Consider the following 23928-nt stretch of genomic DNA (forward strand, 5'->3'; position numbering starts at 1 on the left):
TATAGCTTTTTTATAATTACATTTATTTTCAGTGTTATGTTTAACTCAGGCTTTTTTATTTGGCGAGAAATGTGAACAAAATATTAGAATGGTATTGGTTTATTACTTTTTTGGACTGTTACGGTAATGAGAATTTTGGGGAAATTTCGGTAAAATGCACAATAGCTGATAAAAAAAAAACATAATAATAATTATGAAACAGATACAGTGCCCTCGGAAAGTATTCACACACCTTGACTTTTCCACATTTGGTTGTATTGCAGCCTGAATTTAAAATGTAATAAATCGAGATTTTTTTTTGTCTCTGGCCTACACACAATACCCCATATTTTCAAAGTGGAATGATATATATATATATACATACACTACCATTCAAAAGTTTGGGGTCACTTAGAAATGTCCTTGTTTTCCATGAAAACATACATGAAATAAGTTGCAAAATGAATAGGAAATATAGTCAAGACACTGACAAGGTTATAAATAATAATTTTTTATTTAAATAATAATTGTGTCCTTCAAACTTTGCTTTCGTCAAAGAATCCTTAATTTGCAGCAATTACAGCCTTGCAGACATTTGCTATTCTTGTTGTCAATTTGTTGAGGTAATCTGAAGAGATTTCACCAGATGCTTCCTGAAGAACCTCCCACAAGTCGGATTGGCTTGATGGCCACTTCTTATGTACCATACGGTCAAGCTGCTCCCACAACAGTTCAATTGGGTTGAGATCCGGTGACTGTGCTGGCCACTCCATTATAGACAGAACACCAGCTGACTGCTTCTTCCCTAAATAGTTCTTGCATAGTTTGGAGCTGTGCTTTGGGTCATTGTCCTGTTGTAGGAGGAAATTGGCTCCAATTAAGCGCCGTCCACAGGGTATGGCATGGCGTTGCAAAATGGAGTGATAGCCTTCCTTCTTCAAGATCCCTTTTACCCTGTACAAACCTCCCACTTTACCACCACCAAAGCACCCCCAGACCATCGCATTGCCTCCACCATGCTTGACAGATGGCATTAAGCACTCCTCCAGCATCTTTTCATTTTTTCTGCGTCTCAAGAATGTTCTTCTTTGTGATCCGAACACCTCAAACTTAGATTCATCTGTCCATAACATTTTTTCCCAATCTTCCCCTCGCCAGTCTGAGATATGGCTTTTTCTTTGCAACTCTGTCTAGAAGGCCAGCATCCCAGAGTCTTCTCTTCACTGTTGACGTTTAGACTGGTGTTTTGCGGGTACTATTTAATGAAGCTGGCAGTTGAGGACTTGTGAGGCTTCTGTTTCTCAAACTAGACATTCTAATGTACTTGTCCTCTTGCTCAGTTGTGCACCGGGGCCTCCCACTCCTCTTTCTATTCTGGTTAGAGCCAGTTAAAGCTGTTCTGTGAAGGGAGTAGTACACAGCGATGTACGAGATCTTCAGTTTCTTGGCAATTTCTCACATGGAATAGCCTTCATTTCTCAGAACAAGAATAGACTGATGAGTTTCAGAAGAAAGTTCTTTGTTTCTGGACATTTTGAGCCTGTAATCGAACCCACAAATGCTGATGCTCAAGATACCCAACTAGTCTAAAGAAAGCCAGTTTTATTGCTTCTTTAATCAGCTCAACTGTTTTCAGCTGTGCTAACATAATTGCAAAAGGGTTTTCTAATGATCAATTAGCCTTTTAAAATGATAAACTTGGATTAGCTAACACAACGTGCCATTGGAACACAGGAGTGATGGTTGCTGATAACGGGCCTCTGTACGCCTATGTAGATATTCCATAAAAAATCTGCCGTTTCCAGCTATAATAGTCATTTACAACATTAACAATGTCAACACTGTATTTCTGATCAATTTGATGTTATTTTAATGGACAATTTTTTAAATTATCTTTCAAAAACAAGGACATTTCTAATTGACCCCAAACTTTTGAACGGGAGTGTATATTTTTTTTTTAACAAATTAATTACAAATGAAAAGCTGAAATGTCTTGAGTCAATAAGTATTTAACCCCTTTTTTATGGCAAGCCTAAATAAGTTCAGGAGTAAAAATTTGCTTAACAAGTTACATAATAAGTTGCATGGACTCATTCTGTGTGCAATAATAGTGTTTAACATGATTTTTAAATGACTACCTCATCCCTGAACCCAACACATCCAAATATGTGTAAGGTCACTCAATCGTGCAGTGAATTTCAAACACAGATTCAACCATAAAGACCAGGGAGGTTTTCCAATGCCTCGCAAAGAAGGGCACCTATTGGTAGATGGGTAAAAATAAAAAGCAGACATTAAATATCCCTTTGAGCATGGTGAAGTTAAAAATTACACTTTGAATGGTTTATCAATACACCCAGTCACTACAAAGATACAGGCCTTCCTAACTCAGTTGCCGGAGAGGAAGGAAACTGCTCAGGAATTTTTCCATGAGGCCAATGATGACTTTAAAACAGTTACAGTTTAATGGCTGTGATAGGAGAACTCTGAGGATGGATCAACAACATTGTAGTTACTCCACAATACTAACCTAAATGACAGTGAAAAGAAGGAAGCCTGTACAGAATAAAAATATTCCAAAACATGTACCCTGTTTGCAACAAGGCACTAAAGTAATACTGCAAAAAAAAACGTGGCAAAGCAATTACATTTTTTGTCCTGAATAGAAAGTGTTATGTTTGGAGAAAATCCAATACAAAACATTACTGAGTACCGCTCTTCATATTGTCAAGCATAGTGGTGGCTGCATCTTGTTATGGGTATGTTTGTAATTGTTAAGGACTGGGGAGTTTTTCAGGATAAAAAAGAAACGGAATGGCGCTAAGCACAGGCAAAACCCTAGAAGAAAACCTGGTTCAGTCTACTTTCCATGAGACACTGGGAGATGAATTCACCTTTCAGAGGGACAATAACATAAAACACAAGGCCAAATCTACACTGGAATTGCTTACCAAGAAGACTGACTGATACTGAGTGGCCGAGTTACAGTTTTGACTTAAATCTACTTGAAAATCTATGGCAAGACCTGAAAATGTTTGTTTCAATATCTAGCAATGATCAACAACCAATTTGACAGAGCTTGAAGAATTTTTTAAAGAATAATGGGTAAATGTTGCACAATTCAGGTGTGGAAAGCTCTAAGAGACTTACCCAGAAAGACTCACAGTTGTAATCGCTGCCAAAGGTGCTTCTACAAAGTATTGACTCAGGGGTGTGAATACTTGTGTAAATTACATATTTTGGCATTTCATTTTCAATAAATGTGAAAAAAAATTCTACAAACATGTTTTCAAGGCAATCATTTTTTTTATTCAGGCTGTAAAACAATAAAATGTGGAATAAGTCAAGGGGTATGAATACTTTCTGAAGGCACTGTAAGTACATATCCTAACTTCAGTGAGCCAAGAGGAAATTTAGTGGAAAATGACCCATGAGAATATTTGGGTCAAATGTGACCCAGCTACAGTTTATGGGGAAAATAAGTAATATTATTTATGTAAAATAATATTTTGTACAATATGTTTGAATTTTTGGAGTATGATAAATATGAATTTGTGTTTTACATTTTTCTGTCACAATTTTTGTCCTGTTTCACCTCCAATTCAAGCCACCAGGAGGCCTGAGTGTAACGCATATAGAACCTTACAATTGGGAGTGTAAAAGCTGGAGTTGGGGCACAGGCATTTTGGCATTGATTGCCCTGTAAATTTGTTTCAGTTGGGTTGATTCAGACAGTCTGTTGTTTTACGCTATGGAAGTTTGCAAGAGTATTATATGGTTATCACGGTAATATTCATTAGGACATGCATACCATAGCAAATGTGGATGGATTGAATCTCTTCCCTTTTAAGAAATGGCACTGGGTATTACATTTACATAACATTTGATTAGTTTAGCAGACAATCTCATTTGCGATTTACAGTTAGTGCACTCATCTTAAAGGGGTCATCTTCTACAGCCATAGAAAATATGTAATTGCTACATCAATTTTTGGACTATTAATGATATGTACCTATTGATTCTTGAAGAATATAATTTATACACTGAGCGTTCAAAACATTAGGAACACCTGCTCTTTCCATCACATACAGTGCCTTCAGAAAGTGTTCATAACCCTTCACTTATTCCACGTTGTTGTGTTAAATCCTGAATTCAAAATGGATTAAATATATCATTTTTCTCACCCATCTACACACAATACCCCATAACTGGAAAACATGTTTTCAGAAATTGTAGCAAATTTGTTGAAAATTAAATTCAGATAGATTCAGATAGATAAGTATTTACACCTCTGAGTCCCCCCTTGTAGAAGCATGTTTGGCAGCGATTACACCTATAAGTATTTCTGGGTAAGTCTCTAAGAGCTTTCCGCAACTGGATTGTGAAACATTTGCCCACTATTATTTTCAAAATTCTTCAAGCTCTGTCAAATTGGTTGTTGATCATTGCTAGACAAACATTTTCCGGTCAAGCCATAGATTTTCAAGTAGATTTAACTCAAAACTGTATCTCAGCCACTCAGGAACATTCCCCGTCTTCGTGGAAAGCAACTCCAGTTTAGATTGGGCCTTGTGTTCTAGGTGATTGTCCTGCTGAAAGGTGCATTCATCTCCCAGTCTCTCGTGGAAAGCAGACTGAACCAGGTTTTCCTCTAGGATTTTGCTTGTGCTTAGCTCCATTAGTTTTTAATCCTGAAAACTCCCCTATCCGTAAGGATTCCAAGCGAACCCATAACGTGATGCAGCCACCATTATGCTTGAAAATATGAATAGTGGTACTCAGTAATGTGTAACACTTTGTATTCAGGACAAAAATGTAATTGCTTTGCCACATTTCTTGCAGTATTACTTTAGTGCCTTACTGCAAAGAGGATGCATGTTTTGGAATATTTTTATTCTGTACAGGCTACCTTCTTTTCATTGTAATTTAAGTTAGTATTGTGGAGTAACTACAATGTTGTTGATCCATCCTCAGAGTTTTCCTATCACAGCCATTAAACTGTAACTGTTTTAAAGTCACCATTGGCCTCATGGTAAAATCCCTGAGTGGTTTCCTTCCTCTCTGACAAGTGAGTAAGGAAGGCCTGTAACTTTGTCGTGACTGGGTGTGTTGATACACCATCCAAAGTGTAATTTATAACTTCACCATGCTCAAAGGGATATTGAATATTTTTATTTTGTACAGGTTTCCTTCTTTTCACTCTGTCATTTAGTATTGGGAGGATGCTCTAGCCAACAAACAGCAGAGACTTGAGGACACCATTCCAACCTGGAACTGAGCTAGATACAAATTCAATTAGCACTAAGGTGTGAAGTAAAAGGCCTTTGGGCCCAACAAGTGTCAGGAGTCCTTGAAGCGTCCTCTGAAGCCCCGTCTTGCTGTCCAAAGACCATTCACTGGCATTTTCTACAAGAAAGCTTCTTCCAAGTGGGTGTGACACCTACTGTTACACCTACTCCCATTGCCTGCTGCACTGCTGCTTGGATTCCACCTGGCGATCTGTTCACCGTCTGCCCTGGCCTGTCTCCCCCTGTCTGGTACAGGTACCTCCATCACACTCACCCGTCTCTCCCGAGCTTTCGCTCGCCTCCAGCACACACGCACTGTTGGGGCGACTGACTTGAACTTACAATGGCTAGCCCCAAGTCTTTAAATATTACTTTTTTTCTTGTGCATTTTGCTATTTGCCTCATGACTCCTGCATACTTTGTTGACTACAAACTTTCTTTACCCAACCGTGGGACAGACTATGTTTGTTCCCACACTCGGGACTCTGACTCTCTGCTGGTTACACAGACTTTTGGCCTCCCATCCTATTCTAACCACCTCTCGCCGGCTTTGTATTCATGTTACCTGATGAAATTGCTGTACAATATGATCTTGTTGCCATCTGATGCACATTCAGATGTCATAAATCAGCACTGCAGATCTCTCCCTGTCCTCTGCCGTGCCTTGATTGCATTACTGTTGATGATATCTGGAAATGCGTATGTACACCCTGGCCCATCTATAGTTGCTAGCCCAATTCTGACTTGTGCTCTGATATCTGCTTCACTGATTTCTGCTCTCGTAAAAGCCTGGGTTTTCTGCACGTTAACACTAAAAGCTTATTACCTAAAATGGATCAGTTGAAAGTGTGAGTTCACAGCTCCAATCCAGATGTGTTGGTCATCACTGAGACGTGGTTAAGAAAGAGTGTTTTGAATATTGGTGTTAACCTTTCTGGTTCTAACCTTTTTCGGCAAGACAGATCTTCAAAAGGTGGGGGAGTGGCACTCTTTACCAAGGATCACCTTCAGTGCTCGGTTGTCTCCATCAAGTCTGTCCCCAAACAATTTGATTTGCTGGTTTTAAGCACTAAACTTTCAAATAAACTCAGCAAAAAAAGAAACGTCCTCTCACTGTCAACTGCATTTATTTTCAACATACTGTGTAAATATTTGTATGAACATAACAGGATTCAACAACTTAGACATAAACTGAACAGGTTCCACAGACATGTGACTAACAGAAATTGAATAATGTGTCCCTGAACAAAGGGGGGGTCAAAATCAGAAGTAACAGTCAGTATCTGCTGTGGCCACCAGCTGCATTAAGTACTGCAGTGCTTCTCCTCCTTATGGACTGCACCTGATTTGCCAGATCTTGCTGTGAGATTTTACCCCACTCTTCCACCGAGGCACCTGCAAGTTCCCGGACATTTCTGGGGGGAATGGCGCTAACCCTCACCCTCCGATCCAACAGGTCCCAGACGTGCTCAATGTGATTGAGATCCGGGCTCTTCGCTGGCCATGGCAGAACATTGACATTCCTGTCTTGCAGGAAATCACGCACAGAACGAGCAGTATGGCTGGTGGCATTGTCATGCTAGAGGGTCATGTCAGGATGAGCCTGCAGGAAGGGTACCACATGAGGGAGGAGGATGTCTTCCCTGTAACGCACAGCGTTGAGATTGCCTGCAATGACAACAAACTCAGTCCGATGATGCTGTGACACACCGCCCCAGACCATGAACGACCCTCCACGTCCAAATCGATCCAGAGTACAGGCCTCGGTGTAACGCTCATTCCTTTGACGATAAACGTGAATCCGACCATCACCCCTGGTGAGACAAAAACGCGACTTGTCAGTGAAGAGCAATTTTTGCCAGTCCTGTCTGGTCCAGCGACGGTGGGTTTGTGCCCATAGGCGATGTTGTTACCGGTGATGTCTGGTGAGGACCTGCCTTACAACAGGCCTGCAAGCCCTCAGTCCAGCCTCTCTCAGCTTATTGCGGACAGTCTGAGCACTGCTGGAGGGATTGTGCGTTCCTGGTGTAACTTTGGCAGTTGTTGCCATCCTGTACCTGTCCCGCAGGTGTGATGTTCGGATGTACCGATCCTGTGCAGGTGTTGTTACATGTGGTCTGCCACTGCAAGGACGATCAGCTGTCCATCCTGTCTCCCTGTAGCGTTGTCTTAGTACAGACAGTACAGACATTGCAATTTATTGCCCCGGCCACATCTGCAGTCCTCATGCCTCCTTGCAGCATGCCAAAGGCACGTTCACGCAGATGAGCAGGGACCCTGGGAATCTTTCTTTTGGTGTTTTTCAGAGTCAGTAGAAAGGCCTCTTTAGTGTCCTAAGTTGTCATAACTGTGACCTTATTTGTCTACCGTCTGTAAGCTGTTAGTGTCTTAGCGACCATTCCACAGGTGCATGTTCATTAATTGTTTATGGTTCATTGAACAGGCATTGGAAACAGTGTTTAAACCCTTTACAATGAGGATCTGTGAAGTTATTTGGATTTTTACAAATTATCTTTGAAAGACAGGGTCCTGAAAAAGGGGCGTTTCTTATTTTGCTAAGTTTAGCTCTTTGTTGACTGTTGCTGGGTGCTATCGTCCTCCATCAGCACCGGCCTGTACCCTACCTGCCCTAAGCTCTCTCCTGGCCCCTTACACTAAGTCTGAATTTGTCTTGCTAGGTGACCTAAACTGGGACATGCTTAATCCACCTGACCAAGTCCTAAAGCAATGGGACTCCCTAAATCTTTCTCAGATTTTCACCAATCCCACAAGGTATGACTCCAAACACCCAGAAAAGGCTACTCTCCTCAATGTTATCCTCACAAATAATCCTGATAGGTATCAGTCTCGTGTTTTCGGTAATGACCTTAGTGATCACTGTTTTATAGCCTGTGTTCGTAATGGCTGCTCAGTGAAACGACCTGTGCTGATTTGTCATAGACGCTTGCTAAAAAACTTTCATGAGCAAGCCTTCCTTCATGAACTGGCCTCTGTAAAATGGTATAGAATCAGCTTGATCTCCCCTCTGCCAAAGACGCTTGGACCTTCTTTTTTGATATTTTCAGTGGTATTGTTAACAAACACGCCCCCATAAAGAAAATTAGAATTAAAAACAGGATCAGCCCCTGGTTCGACCGTGATCTTGTAGAGTTACTCCACCTCAAGAATTGCATTTGGCGAAAGACTCGGCACATGCATACTCAAGCTGACTTATTTCTCATTCAGGCAAATGAGAAATAAGTGCACTCAGGCTATCCGGAAGGCCAAAGTTAGTTACTTTAAGGAGCAGTTCTCTCTCTCTGGGTCTAACCCCAAAAAGTTCTGGAAAACGGTTAAAGACCTGGAGAATAAACCCTCCTCCTCACAGCTGCCCATGTCTCTTAATGTTGATGATGTGGTTGTTACTGACAAGAAGCACATGGCTGAGCTCTTTAATCACCACTTCATTAAGTCATGATTCCTATTTGACTCAGTCATGCCTCTTTGCCTGTCCAACATTTCCTCATCTCCCACCCCTTCTAATGCGACTATCCCCGATGCTTCTCCCTCTTTTTCCTCTGCCCCACTACAAAGTTTCTCCCTGCAGGCAGTCACTGAGTCTGAGGTGCTAAAGGAGCTCCTTAAACTTGACCCCAAAAAACCATCTGGGTCAGATGGTTTAGACCCTTTCTTCTTTAGGGTTTTATCTTTATCTCAGTTCTATCATTGCCAAGCCTATCTCCAACCTTTTTAACCTGTCTCTCCTTTCTGGGGAGGTTCCCATTGCTTGGAAGGCAGCCACAGTTCGTCCTTTATTTAAAGGGGGAGATCAAGCTGATCCTAAATGTTATAGGCCTATTTCTATTTTGCCCTGTTTATCAAAAGTGTTGGAAAAACTTGTCAATAACCAATTAACTGGCTTTCTTGATGTCTATAGTATTCTCTTGGGTATTCTCTGGTTTCCGCTCAGGTTATGGATGTGTCACTGCAACCTTAAAGGTTTTCAATGATGTCACCATTGCCCTTGATTCTAAGCAATATTGTGCTTCTATTTTTATTGACTTGGCCAAAGCTTTTGATACGGTAGACCATTTCATTCTTGTGGGCCGGCTAAGGAGTATTGGTGTCTTTAAGTGGTCTTTGGCCTGGTTTGCTAACTACCTCTCTCAAAGAGTGCAGTGTATAAAGTCAGAAAATCTGCTGTCTCAGCCACTGCCTGTCACCAAGGGAATACCCCAAGGCTCAATCCTAGGCCCCACGCTCTTCTCAATTTACATCAACAACATAGCTCAGGCAGTAGGAAGCTCTCTCATTCATTTATATCCAGATGATACAGTCTTATACTCAGCTGGCCCCTCCCTGGATTTTGTGTTAAACGCTCTACAACAAAGCTTTCTTAGTGTCCAACAAGCTTTCTCTACCATTAACCCTGTTCTGAACACCTCCAAAACAAAGGTCATGTGGTTTGGTAAGAAGAATGCCCCTCTTCCCACAGGTGTTATTACTACCTCTGAGCGTTTCGAGCTTGAAAAAATGAAAAGAAACTGCAACTTAAGATCTTAACCGTCATTTGGATTGAAGGGCTCCAGGACCAAGAACAAGTCTAACAAGTGTTTAGAATTATTTTTGTTGTATTAATGCTATTTAATCTCTCATCAGACTAATATTATTCTGTTTGTCCTGTGGGTACCTTTGCCACTGTTCCACCCCTTGTGTATTGCGCTGTCATGGTGTATTACACCTCATACAAGTACTTGGGAGTATGGCTAGGCGGTGCACTGTCCTTCTCTCAGCACATATCAAAGCTGCAGGCTAAAGTTAAATCTAGACTTGGTTTCCTCTATAATAATCGCTCCTCTTTCACCCCAGCTGCCAAACTAACCCTGATTCAGATGACCATCCTACCCATGTTAGATTACGGAGACATAATTTATAGATCGGCAGGTAACGGTGCTCTCGAGCGGCAAGACGTTCTTTACCATTCGGCCATCAGATTTGCCGCCAATGCTCCTTATAGTACACATCACTGCACTCTATACTCCTCTGTAAACTGGTCATCTCTGTATACCCATTGCAAGATCCACTGGTTGATGCTTATTTATTAAACCCTCTTAGGCCTTACTCCCCCCTAGCTGAGATATCTACTGCAGCCCTCATCCTCCACATACAACACCCATTCTGCCAGTCACATTCTGTTAATGGTCCCCAAAGCACACACATCCCTGGTTCGCTCCTCTTTTCAGTTCGCTGCAGCTAGCGACTGGAACGAGCTGCAACAAACACACAAACTGGACAGTTTTATCTCAATCTCTTCATTCAAAGACTCAATCATGGACACTCTTACTGACAGTTGTGGCTGCTTTGTGTGATGTACTGTTGTCTCTACCTTCTTGACCTTTGTGCTGTTGACTGTGCCCAATAATGTTTGTACCATGTTTTGTGCTGCTACCATGTTGTGTTGCTACAATGTTGTTGTTATGTTGTTTTGCTACCATGCTGTGTTGTCATGTGTTGCTGCCTTGCTATGTTGTTGTCTTAGGTCTCTCTTTATGTAGTGTTGTGTTGTCTCTCTTGTTGTGATGTGTATTTTGTCCTAGATTTATGTTGTATTTATTTATTTATTTTAATCCCAGGCCCCCGTCCCCGCAGGAAGCCTTTGGTAGGCCGTCATTGTAAGTAAGAGTTTGTTCTTATCTGACTTGCCTAGTTAAATAAAGGTTAAATAAATAAAATAAAAATTGTGGAGTAACTATAATATTGTTGATCCATCCTCAGTTTTCTCCTATCACAGCCATGGAGTACAGAGATGAGGTAGTCATTCAAATATCATGTTAAACACTATTATTGTACACAGAGTCCATGCAACTTATTGTGACTTTTTAAGCACATTTTTACTCCTGAACCTATTTAAGCTTGCCATAACAAAGAGGTTGAATACTTATTGACTCAAGACATTTCAGGTCTTCAGTTAAAACATAATTCCACTTTGACATCATGGGGTATTGTTTGTAGGCCAGTTACAAAATATCTATATTTAATCAATTTTAAATTCAGGCTGTAACGCAACAGTCTCCCTCAACAAATTATATTTAAAAACAAGTTTTATTAGATATAATTACTGGGAATAAATATAGTGACATAACACATTGTACACAGAGACATCTAGAGCAGGGATCTTTAACCTTTTCATGCCCAGCGACCCCACCCCACCCCACCCCACCAGTATAACTTTAAACCGTCCCCTCGCCCCGACACGGGCGCGAACCAGGGACCCTCTGCACACATCAACAACGGTCGCCCACGAAGCATCGTTACCCATCGCTCCACAAAGGCCACGGCCCTTGCAGAGCAAGGTGCAACACTACTTCTAGGTTTCAGAGCAAGTGACGTAACTGATTGAAACGCTAGTAGCGCGTACCCGCTAACTAGCTAGCCATTTCACATCCGTTACACTCACCCCCCTTTCAACCTCCTCCTTTTCCGCAGCAACCAGTGATCCGGGTCAACAGCATCAATGTAACAGTATAACTTTAAACCGTCCCCTCGCCCCGACACGGGCGCGAACCAGGGACCCTCTGCACACATCAACAACTGACACCCACGAAGCGTCGTTACCCATCGCTCCACAAAAGCCGCGGCCCTTGCAGAGCAAGGTGCAACACTACTTCTAGGTTTCAGAGCAAGTGACGTAACTGATTGAAACGCTAGTAGCGCGTACCCGCTAACTAGCTAGCCATTTCACATCCGTTACATTAGCAACACATCTTGTCTTATCAGGTGAATGATAATGGCAAGGAGAAGTAATCAACATATTAAAATTAATGGATTTGGTAGACCTGCTCTTTCCATGACAGACTGACCAGGTGAAATCGATGATCCCTTATTGACAACACTTTAAGGATGTTTAACCCTTGAGATAATTGAGACATGGATTCTGTATGTTTGCCATTCAGAGGGTGAAAGGGCAAGACAAAATATTTAAGTGCCTTTGAACGGGGTATGGTAGTAGGTGCCAGGCGCACCGGTTTGAGTGTCTACTGCAACGCTGCTGGGTTTTTCATGTTCATGAGTTTCCTGTGTATCAAGAATGGTTCACCATCCAAAGGACATCCAGCCAACTTCACACAACTGTGGGAAGCATTGGAGTCAACATCCCTGTGGAACACTTGACACCTTGTCGAATCCATGACCCGACGAATTGAGGCTGTTCTGAGGGAAAAGTGGGGTGAAACTCAATATCAGGAAGGCGTTTCTAATGTTTTGTACACTCAGTGTAAATGCCTCATGAGCTTAGTTCAACTGTCATACCCCATCAGAATCCAAAATACAAGCTTGTTTTACTTTGTAAACAAAGTATAAACACCATATAGCCTCAAAACATGGTTAAAACTAGCCTTTGTATATTATGGAAGGTCACTCCTTGCAACCATAGCTCTATGAATTTCACTGGTTACATTTCTCCAGCCCCAGTAGTCAGCTTTTTACCAAAACGGGGAGGACGATTTGTTATCGTTTCAACTGCTGATTGCTGCTTTAAGGTCCCCAGCTGAGACAACCAACCATCACATTAAGTAAAAATGTTCCTCAAAGCAGTCATCACTGAGCTGATCAAGTAAATGAAGTGGTAACCAAGGACTATTGTGGAAAGTATATGAATCCCTATTGAACTAAGTATATGGCTCTACTCTGACGGCACAGATCTCAACTTTCAAAGACCTTCTAGTACTTTATACTGCACATATCTGTACATCTACGCATACCTTTTTTCACACTACTGAGCCAAACCCTAGGATTATTCTAGGCCAAGCCAAGCTCTACTGTGCCAGCCTGGTTACACATCCATTGTAGTTGCTAAAACTGTGCTGGAAAGGACCATGTGAAAGCCAGCTCCGTACGGTTGGGGTTAGCACAAGTGTGAAAAGGGTATGAGTATGCTTAGTTCCTGGAAGTCAATATCAATACCATTTCCACTGACTTCAAATGTTACTGTCAATTATGAAGCACAGACATGTTTTGCTGGAAGTCTGCCAACGTTTGGCCTTTTATTGGACAATGTAACAAAGGTAGATCAGACAACACAAATCAACAGAATCAACATTCAAAGTGACAAACACACCAAGAGGTTTTCATAAAGTGCTGACCAAGAAAACAGACAAAGTAACTTAGACATGAAGACCACATAGAAAAGTAAAAATATGATCAATGAAAAGACTCAGATGACAAAACAAAATTAAAATCTACCTCACGATAACTTCCCCCTCTGGAAAATGATTAATGGCTTTGCTTGTCCTTTAGTTGCCATCGCCTCGACGTGTTCAAAGGATGTGTAACAGGCATATTATCAGTAGTAACTCATTTGAGATTTGACCATGTAATAAAAAATAAAAAAAACTTGTACTTTGTGCAATTCTCATTTGTAAAAAATATTAAAACCCTAGTTTCTAGTACATTCTAACGCCACTCAGCAACAGTCATTTCTAAAGGCACACGAGAAACATTACAACAGTGCTTAATTTGACCTCTAAAATGGAAAACACCCCATCATCATCCAGTCTGTGACAAAGAAAAACAAACGTCTATATTCAATCAAACCTCCATCAATGAAAAGCTTATCCACACCGAGCACAAACATTCAGTCCAGTTATACTTCCTGTCAAACATTTAGTTACAATAACCTGCTTTGTAATGAATAATTAACATTTTCAAAGTGTGCTGCCTTAGTTAGCTCTGCACAGAAATGACCCTTTCTGAAAAGAAAATGCCAATGTTTAAAAAGTATAACTTTTATATGCAGAGAAAAATATGTATCAGATCAGATGGACAAAGGTAGAGCCCTCTAGGGAACCTCAAGACATACGAATAGACATTAGAAAGCTTTCAAAAACACTCAAAATGATGGAAAAAGGATAAGAAACAAAAGGCTGGTGATGGGATGTTGGTTTACAATGCTTCCATTGAGTGTTTCTGTGTTAGGCTTAAGACTGAATTGAGCTGACCTCAGATAAAATCAGTATCACTCACTTCTCAACCCATTCAAAGACAGTATAAAAACATACTTATTGTCAAATGCTATTGAAGCATGAGCTTTCGACAACAGGACAATAAAATGACAAGGTAAGTAACAAAGAAAATCGTACCAACTGAGAAACAAATGTAAAGATGGTAGCGGTGCAAATGGCGTTTTGAAAGTTCCACACTGGCGTGTGTCTTGACAGTTGCTGCATCTGTAACCGGTTGGGTATATATTTGTGTGGACATTGGTGTTCCCCAGAATCCTGGTTGGGGACTTATTCAGACAAATACCGTGATGGAAGCACTAATGTTCAGTAGGACAGTACAGTCCCTCCCCGTCACGTTACTACGTCCCCCAACTACGTCTCACGTCTTCTGATGCCTTCTACCGTTCATTTCAAAATAAGGGTCCTCGCTTTTGTTCTTGAGTTGGGTCTTCTTTGTGAGAGCAGTGCTCTTTTGGGAAGGGAGGGCTTTGATGTTGGGGCTGGTATTTTGGGGGGCCGTTTTGGTGGGCTGCGGTTTGAGAGAGGGGGTGATGGTAGAGGGCGCTTGCCTCCGTACTGCCCTCTGGGCAGTTGGTACCGTTCTCTGGTTGGTCTTGCCAACAGCAGTAGAGCCACTAGGGGCCCCTGGTAACGGCCCAGGGGTGCCGCCACATAGAGGCACAACCACTTTGGGGATGGCCCTGGTTTGGGCCTGGCTTTTGGCTGTGGTGTCTTTGCTCTTGGGGAGTGAGATGGTGGATTTGGGCAGGGCTGTTGTGGCAGTCCTGGAGGTAGGGGTTAGTGTCCTGGCGGGTTGGGCTGTTGCCGGCCTGGGTGTTGGCACAGTCACACGGGGGGTTGGACGGACCCGTCTGGCAGCATCCAGACGAAGGCGCGAGGCCGGGGAGGCGGGCCGTCTCTGAGACAGGCGGCGTTGAGTGGCGCCGGTTGGGGGTCGGCCCTCTTTCTGGAAGGGGACCCTTGATGGGGCTGTGGCGGGGCGAGGCACTGTGATGGAGGTGTGGGTGGATGGAGTGGAGGAGGGTTTAGGACATTTACGGGAGGGCTCGGGGCACACAGGGCTACGAGGCTGGGAGAGGGCGCCACGAGGGGACGGTCTGAGCTTCAGCTTGGGGGCAGAAGGAGCCACGGCTGAGGAAAAAGAGGAATGGAGCAGAGGCGCCGTCTGCTGGCTCTTGCCACTGTGAATGGAAGGGCTTGGGCCCTGCTGCGAAGACAGGGTGGGCAACACAGCAGCCACCTTCTTGGGGATTGGCAAGGGCTTCTGGGTGGGCTTCTTGGGGGAGGGAAGGGGCATCTGCAGGATCTTTTTGGGTGCTGCGGCTGCTTTCCTGGGCAGAGTAGGGGTCGAGACGGGGGTGCAGGTGGCTTTGGAGGCCGAACCAGAGGAAGACGAGGAAGAAGACGAGGGGATGAGGTTGACTGCAGCGAGAGGGTCCATGTCAGGTGGAGGGGCTGCTGCTGCAGAGCCGTGGCCGCCGTGGCCCGGTGGACCCTTCTGGTATGCCAGGATCTTCTGCTCCAGAGTGGTGAACTGGAGCACCCGGCCGGGGTCATACTTGAGCAGGAAACCCCTTAGGGTGTCCCAGCCACCCCCCACACGCACCATCACATGCTTCCCATGCAGCATCTATCACAGTGAGAGAGAGAGTGACAGGGACACATGTGAGACATTGCAGTTGGTCTCTTTAAAGGGTTAACATGGTTATTTTTTACTTAACTATTTCTTGAGACCAGCATCTACACTCACTCCTACTACTTACCACTCACTCCTACTACTTACCACTCACTCCTACTACTACTACTACTACTTACCACTCACTCCTACTACTACTACTACTTACCACTCACTCCTACTACTTACCACTCACTCCTACTACTTACCACTCACTCCTACTACTTACCACTCACTCCTACTACTTACCACTCACTCCTACTACTTACCACTCACTCCTACTACTTACCACTCACTCCTACTACTTACCACTCACTCCTACTACTTACCACTCACTCCTACTACTTACCACTCACTCCTACTACTTACCACTCACTCCTACTACTTACCACTCACTCCTACTACTTACCACTCACTCCTAACTACTCACTCCTAACCACTCACTCCTAACCACTCACTTCTCACTCCTACTACCACCACAACTAACCGCTCACTATTCACTCCTACTACCACCAACTAATATCTACAGTGCTGCCAACTACTATCTACAGCTACCATCTATTTTTCAGCTGCTGTTTGAGGGAAGTGTTAACGCTGTACCTTGGCCAATAATGATGTAATCCCTCCTGTAGGTCCAGTACTAACAAGATCCACTCTGCTTCCCTAATGAGCTTAGGGTGTGATCTGCTGCTGTGTAGAACCGTGAGCAACAGACAGACCTTTCCTCCTTCCTTTATCCTACACCGCTGCGTTTTACACTTGGCACGGCTTTTTACTTTCCAGTTGTATCACCATTTTAGCAGCCTTAAATACCCAACATCGGTACTAAGCTTACTTTCCCAAAATGTCTTTGTCTCAAGTCTACAGGACTATCTAGTAGGGTTGGTCTCAAGTCTACAGGACCATCTAGTCTATATAGTAGGGTTGGTCTCAAGTCTACAGGACTACCTAGTCTATATAGTAGGGTTGGTCTCAAGTCTACAGGACTCTCTAGTCTATATAGTAGGGTTGGTCTCAAGTCTACAGGACTACCTAGTCTATATAATAGGGTTGGTCTCAAGTCTACAGGACTATCTAGTAGGGTTGGTCTCAAGTCTACAGGACTACCTAGTCTATATAATAGGGTTGGTCTCAAGTCTACAGGACTATCTAGTAGGTTGGTCTCAAGTCTACAGGACTATCTAGTCTATATAGTAGGGTTGGTCTCAAGTCTACATGACTACCTAGTCTATATAGCAGGTTGGTCTCAAGTCTACAGGACTACCTAGTCTATATAATAGGGTTGGTCTCAAGTCTACAGGACTATCTAGTAGGTTGGTCTCAAGTCTACAGGACTACCTAGTCTATATAGCAGGTTGGTCTCAAGTCTACAGAACTATCTAGTCTATATAATAGGGTTGGGTCTCAAGTCTACAGGACTCTCTAGTCTATATAGTAGGGTTGGTCTCAAGTCTACAGGACTACCTAGTCTATATAGCAGGTTGGTCTCAAGTCTACAGAACTATCTAGTCTATATAGCAGGTTGGTCTCTAGTCTACATGACTATCTAGTCTATATAATAGGGTTGGTCTCAAGTCTACCTAGTCTATATAGCAGGTTGGTCTCAAGTCTACATGACTACCTAGTCTATATAGTAGGGTTGGTCCCAAGTCTACAGGACTATCTAGTCTATATAATAGGGTTGGTCTCAAGTCTACAGGACTACCTAGTCTATATAGCAGGTTGGTCTCTAGTCTACATGACTACCTAGTCTATATAGTAGGGTTGGTCTCAAGTCTACAGGACTACCTAGTCTATATAGCAGGTTGGTCTCAAGTCTACAGGACTACCTAGTCTATATAGCAGGTTGGTCCCAAGTCTACAGGACTATCTAGTCTATATAGTAGGGTTGGTCTCAAGTCTACAGGACTACCTAGTCTATATAGCAGGTTGGTCTCTAGTCTACATGACTATCTAGTCTATATAATAGGGTTGGTCTCAAGTCTACCTAGTCTATATAGCAGGTTGGTCTCAAGTCTACAGGACTATCCAGTCTATAGTATGTGAAGGTATAAAGGACCAGACAAGTACTGACCATAGAATTATGTCATGTGTAGTAATTTAATTTATACGGTGCTGACACAGCCAAACGTGTGCCAGGTACCAAGACTGAACCTTTGGATTAGTGGCCAGGTAATGAATGAGGTTACGGTGGAGAGATGTTTCCTGGTCTCTTGGCAGAGGACAGAAAGGGTGTGTCACTAGCTACAGGTCTAATGCTCACTTAGCAGTTGAATTGACCCCAACACTGGTGTTCAATGCTTGGTTGGGAGTGTTCAGTGTGTCACTACACAGTGTGTGCTGCTCACCCGGATGAAGAGGGTCTTGTCTCCCAGTCTGTAACGGCCCTCTGACAGGTATTCAATAGATACTCTCTGGGAGCAGTTACACGGAGGCTCGTCCGTCAGATGTTGCTCCTGTAACACAGAGATGGAGAATTAACATGGGCCTATAGAGTCCTGGATAAGTAAGTAAGAACATGAGAAAGAAATTCTCTAAAACATTGAGAAACCCTGTTTCATTATCCATCGCCTAAGGATAAAGCGGAGTTGCTAACAGGAAAACCCAATGAACCGATGAACTCAAATGAAACAATTTTAAGTTGCAAAGACTTGAAAGGCTATAGAACAGCATTCAGTAGCAGCCTCAATACTGTAGTTGAAGAGGACCGCTTTGGCAAACACACTAATCAAAGGCTAAGAGTCATGCAGCTTAGGCTGTGGACACAGGAAGCGTTCTGATGTTCGTTGATGTTCTGACTGCGCTGCATTGGTGCCACAGGCTACAGAGTCACATGACCCCGGATGGATGGAGCATCACAAAGACCATAATGACTCATACAGCCCTGAGCAGCGAGGCAACTAGAGCCACTGCTGCCGCCATTTTGGATCTGATGAACTGGGTCACCAACTAACTATTTTAATAGAACAACAAGAGATGAGACTAAAGTGGAGCCGAGTCCCTATTTAGTCAGTACAAATTTGACAATAGCAGTTTTAACTCTTGGAGTGACTTACCCCAGGCTGGTAGAGGCCCCCATGCTGGCAGCACACAGTGAAGGTTTTGACTGCAGGAGCAGGCTCTGTAGTCTTCAGCAGGGTCTCCTCCAGCTCAATCTCCTTCTCCAGTTTCACCAGTACCGGAGGCTCCACCCCATACCTATGGAGAAAAACAGATCAGTTCAGTGCTCTAAAGGGACTGTTAGGAAAGGAAAAAATATGCCACACATTTGCATTTTTGCTGCATTGTCCATCTTTCTACCTCAACACAGCTGCAACATACCACATTGCATAACTACAGGATCAGTGAAAGGTCAAAACAAAATGTGGTGGTCATGTTCTAGAATGATCTTATCTTACATTTGTCACAGTGCAACACCTACAGCACATACAGTGCCAGTCAAAAGTTTGGACACACCTACACATTCAAGGGTTTTTCTTTATTTTCTACATTGTAGAATAATAGTGAAGACATCAAAACTATGAAATAACACATGGAATCACTGTAGGCATGTCCTTTTGACTGGTACTGTACATCAATCAACCAAGGGAAACTTACTTGGAGACGATGCGGCCGATCTCTAGCAGACACAGACACACCTGCCTGGGATCCTTGTGCAGAACTGCGAGACAGAGAAAATACATACTGTAGAGAGACAACATGGTTGTATAGTATCGCAGCAGTGTCACAAACCCATTACTTTTAATGAGGTGTTCACATAAAGAACCTTTGTTAATTGCTCTCTATGGTGGATCCTATTATGTCATTAAGGAGGATGGCTTAAACAAAAGCCAGACAATGGCTGCAGCGGAGGCATCTGCTCCGTTCAGTCATTAAAGGCTTACAACTCAGCCCATGTTCCTTTGAACCGATTAAGCTAAGAAGCCATTAATCAACTCCAAGGGTAATGTCGTAATGTATCAAACAACACCAAGGGCAACATAGTAATGTATTAATCAACTCCTAGGTAATTAACTCCAAGGATAATGTAGTAATGTTACAAGAGTGGTGGGATGGAATGGAGTTGGACCCTACCTCAACTGTACAACCATGGTTCTGCTCTACTGATTACACAAGACGGAATGGGTTTTGGTTTGATTGATACCTGTGGACATTCGTGCTAGAATGCTAAGCTAACTAGAGGCTGCCGAGAAAAAATAACCCAAATATACACTTCAAAACTGTCTGGAGCGATGGCCGTTTGTGATTAGCTCCTACTTGCTGTGCTTACTGGTCAGTACAGCCTCCCCACCAACTAAAACACGTACCTAGGCCCTCCGATTCAAACAGGTATGTCTCTTCCACGCCTATGTGGCGACACCAGCCCAGGAAGTTGGCAGTGTTGTCGCGGGCGAAAAAGGACCCTGGAGAGGCATTGCACTTACATGCCACCTTCTTCATGGGAAACAACTGCAGGGAAAGGCATTCAAATAGTACAACAAATTAACCACACATGCATTGCATCACAGTTGACATATGACCATTCTTGGTTAGGTAATATTTTCAAATGGACAGAAAAACAAATAATTTCAGAACCAAACGCACCAACTCTTTTCAGATGGGAAACAGACCGCCATCTCAAACTACCCTATCCTTACCACTCCCCTACTTTTCCTTAATATCCTGTTCCCCCTGCCATTCCTCTAATCACAGCTCACCTTGCCCATATCCGAGGCCCCGCTCTGAGAGATCCTGCTCTGCAGAGCTCCGATTAGCCGACACAGCTTCACCCCGTTGTTCAGCTCCTCCATGAAGCTCTCCGCTCTCACCTCCTCTCCTGTGTATCAGAGACAAAGGAAAATATTAGCATGAGTGTGTTAGTGTGTATTGTTGGGAGTGAGGGGTGAGTGACAGGGCGAGACATTTAAGGCCAAATTATTAACAAAAAAGGAAGAATTCTAGGCTGCACATCCAACAAACTTCCATTGCCAGGTTCAGAGTACAAATAATGCCACAGGAACAAGACAACGACACACTTTTTGAATTATTTTCCCCCATGACCCGCCTGGTCTTACCCAGCATCCCGGTGAGCCAGATGGCCAGGTCCTCCTGCATGGGTACCAGTGTGGCTTCGTGGCGCACGGCCAGCCACTGGTCATACTGGAAGACATCGGCCAAGCCCGGCCCATGGCGCAGCGTCAAAGGGCTGCGTGGACTCTGCAGAGGCGTGTCAAACTTCTCCCCGAACCACATCTGCGGGGGGAGGAGAAAAAAGATAGAAAAAACACATTGAGTGACAAACTACCACCAGCTGGTGTCGTTACTATGGGAAGAGGGCAGAAAAAGGTTTTGGGGCTGACAATTAAATCTTCCTAGCATATCGCTTACATTCATCTGTCATTCAACCCTTCCATTATATTACAAGTGGTGTCAGCCTGGCAAAGGAAATGTGTCATTTTCAGAATGGATTTCAGCACTGTAGTGATTGTATCCAAATGCTCGTAGACTAAAGGAGCTGCACGGATCACTGGAAGTGGGTTTAGACACTGTTGGCAGTGGGATAGACCAGGGGGAGAAATCCAAAATCCTTCACTCACACAGGCTACTAGAACTCAGCCCCTGGCACACAGACTGTGCTTTTGTCAGGGCAAGAATAACATGATTGAAGGATATCAATTTTCATATCAGTATACAATTTCGACATTTGGACAAAAAAAAAAAAAAAATATCCAGCTACACTAATAAGATTGAAGTGCAAATAGACGGAGGAAAGGTTGCCTTGGAGAATGAGCAGCGTTTTGTATGACTCTAAAATGGAAGAATAGAAATAGGATATTGTCGAGACAACCAAGTCCTCTGAGACGGCCTACTAGATGTCTGTGGTGATATTCCACTCGCAGTGAGGGAAAGGAAATCAGCTGAGGGGAGGAGAATGCCTGGAGGCTGGAACAAGCCTTGTATCCTACAGTCACATCAGATCAACCTCCAATCATACACACAGCTGACAGTATATCCGCTATTGCTGCCTCTCTCCCACACCCTCACTGGTATATCATGATTGAGACTTTCCCTGGGTCTCGTTTGTTCTTTGGGAGTTTTTCCACGACCCCATTTGAGTGACTCTCAAACTTCAGTGGGGGTAGAGAACGGGGGTGAGTCAAGTTATCACTGCTGGAGATATCAGATGTCACAGAAAGCATCCCAGACTGACAAGAGAGTATGAGAGAGAAAGAAAATATGAGAGAGAAAGAGGGTATGAGAGAGAAAGAGAACAAGAGAAAGTAGGTGTGAGATAGAAAGAGATTGAGTGTAAATGGCCCTGCTCAGTAGAAAGTATTTAAAATTCTGTCTGGTTCTCAAAAAAAGTTGCATTTAATTAAAACACAGAAATTAGAAGAAATTCTCACAACTCCTCCTCCCCAACCCCCTCTCCCTTACATAACTGTTCTAAGGATAAGGTGCCTGGCTGGTGCTCTGGGCAAGGCAAGTCCACAACATATGTTGTTTTCCGTCTTACTCGCACCAAATATAGCTAATTAGAGAAAAGGCGACGAGGAGGGGAGTGTTTGAGTTACATAAACATGTGGAGATTACCACCATACCATTGGGGATTACCCGTGGTGACCTCTCCAGCGTCACCTGACTGGATGCAGGTTTCACAGAAATAAAAGCTTTAGTAGCCCTCACCGTAGGCTTATTATAGTTAGACATCAATTCAACTGATCCTTTATGGTAGTACTTGTGCAGTAGAATACCTACCCCCTTTGTGTCCAAATAAAATTGCTAAATGGTTTTGGGTACGGTGAAAACTTTAGACTCCTCCCAAGTATATGTTTAGTTTTCAGAATAAGGGTGTAGGGGTAGCCTGTGTACAGGCAAGTAGACTAACTGTGGAAACAAATACCGCCTAATCCTGGTAAATCTGGCACATAACAGAGGGAGATTGTAAGAGTTTTAAACATTGGACTTTAAAGCTCCCTCTTAATGGAACATAGTTAGGAAAGGGATTTAAAAACAGCAAATCTACATTCCTAATGCGTTCTTAATGAAGCCACCAAATAGCCATTCAGGATGATGTGGATCGCATAGATGTACACATACTAGGCCTCTTGATTGCATGTTGGTGTGATCACAAGACAGACACCAAGCCAATGAGTTTGAATACTTCTCAAATGCATCCGTTCACCCTTCCTTAACGGAATCACATGATTTGAGTGCAAAAAAACTAAGTATCCACTATATTGCTTTCACTAATAATGTCACATCAGATTAGTGATGGGGGAAAAAGATGTTTACAGTTACATATCGCGATAATATTTATTTGCGCTGTACCTGCGCCAAAACTCCAGTATTTTTCATCCTATATCTTGTTCTCCATCTTCTTTTTAAAATAGTGAGCCAACATGTTTTCAGCACTTTTATTTCCCTGACTGATCAACACTTATTTTCTCATGTCTCTCTCTTGTCTCTCTGCAGCAGACATAGGGTGAGCAATATGTTTGGAACATCAAAGCATAATAAAATCATAGTATCGAATCGTAATACATATTGTATCGGCACCGACGTATCATGATAATATTGTATCGTGAGGTCCCTGGCAATTCCCAGCCCTACATCAGATCAGTGATAACGTCAAGGACGAGAGGAAGGAAGGATTCAAACAGGGCCAGAGTTACACCTGCTAGTCCTTTATGCTCCTCCTAGTTGTGAAATCTTCCCATGGTTCTCGTTGACCTTTGACCTAGAGTAGAAACCCCCACAGGCAGGGCCGTAACCAAGGTCTGAGTTTTAGTGAGGTTTGGACAGGGGGGAAAGATGAAGCTCATTTACTGCATTTCTATACCATTTAAAAAATCCCAAATGCTATATGAAAAACAGCAAAAATAACCCTAGCCATAATCACATTCCCTTCAGTCATCTACAAACACATAGCCTATTTATTAGCTATACAATTAGCTGCTAAACATTAACCCAGCACCGTGATTAAAAACTATAATTGAATACGTTA

At 43.0% G+C, this 23928-nt stretch overlaps 1 protein-coding gene across 2 annotated transcripts in view; it reads right to left on the reverse strand.

Moving 5' to 3' along the window:
- Window positions 1-13258: 13258 nt before the first annotated feature.
- The window catches only part of LOC120049986 (GAS2-like protein 3), a 31433-nt gene continuing 20763 nt past the window's right edge, over window positions 13259-23928 (reverse strand). For both annotated transcript variants that reach the window (XM_038996546.1, XM_038996545.1), the window contains exons 3-9: window positions 20996-21173; window positions 20639-20757; window positions 20249-20390; window positions 19539-19602; window positions 18998-19139; window positions 18290-18397; window positions 13259-15896 (exon numbers count right to left, since the gene is read on the reverse strand). In XM_038996546.1, the coding sequence (XP_038852474.1) occupies window positions 14625-15896; window positions 18290-18397; window positions 18998-19139; window positions 19539-19602; window positions 20249-20390; window positions 20639-20757; window positions 20996-21173 (2025 nt within the window). In that variant the 3' untranslated portion in view covers window positions 13259-14624. The remainder of the gene's footprint in view (window positions 15897-18289; window positions 18398-18997; window positions 19140-19538; window positions 19603-20248; window positions 20391-20638; window positions 20758-20995; window positions 21174-23928) is intronic.

Source organism: Salvelinus namaycush, chromosome 6 (genome assembly GCF_016432855.1).
Source record: "Salvelinus namaycush isolate Seneca chromosome 6, SaNama_1.0, whole genome shotgun sequence".
In the NCBI taxonomy this organism is placed as follows: Eukaryota; Metazoa; Chordata; class Actinopteri; order Salmoniformes; family Salmonidae; genus Salvelinus; species Salvelinus namaycush.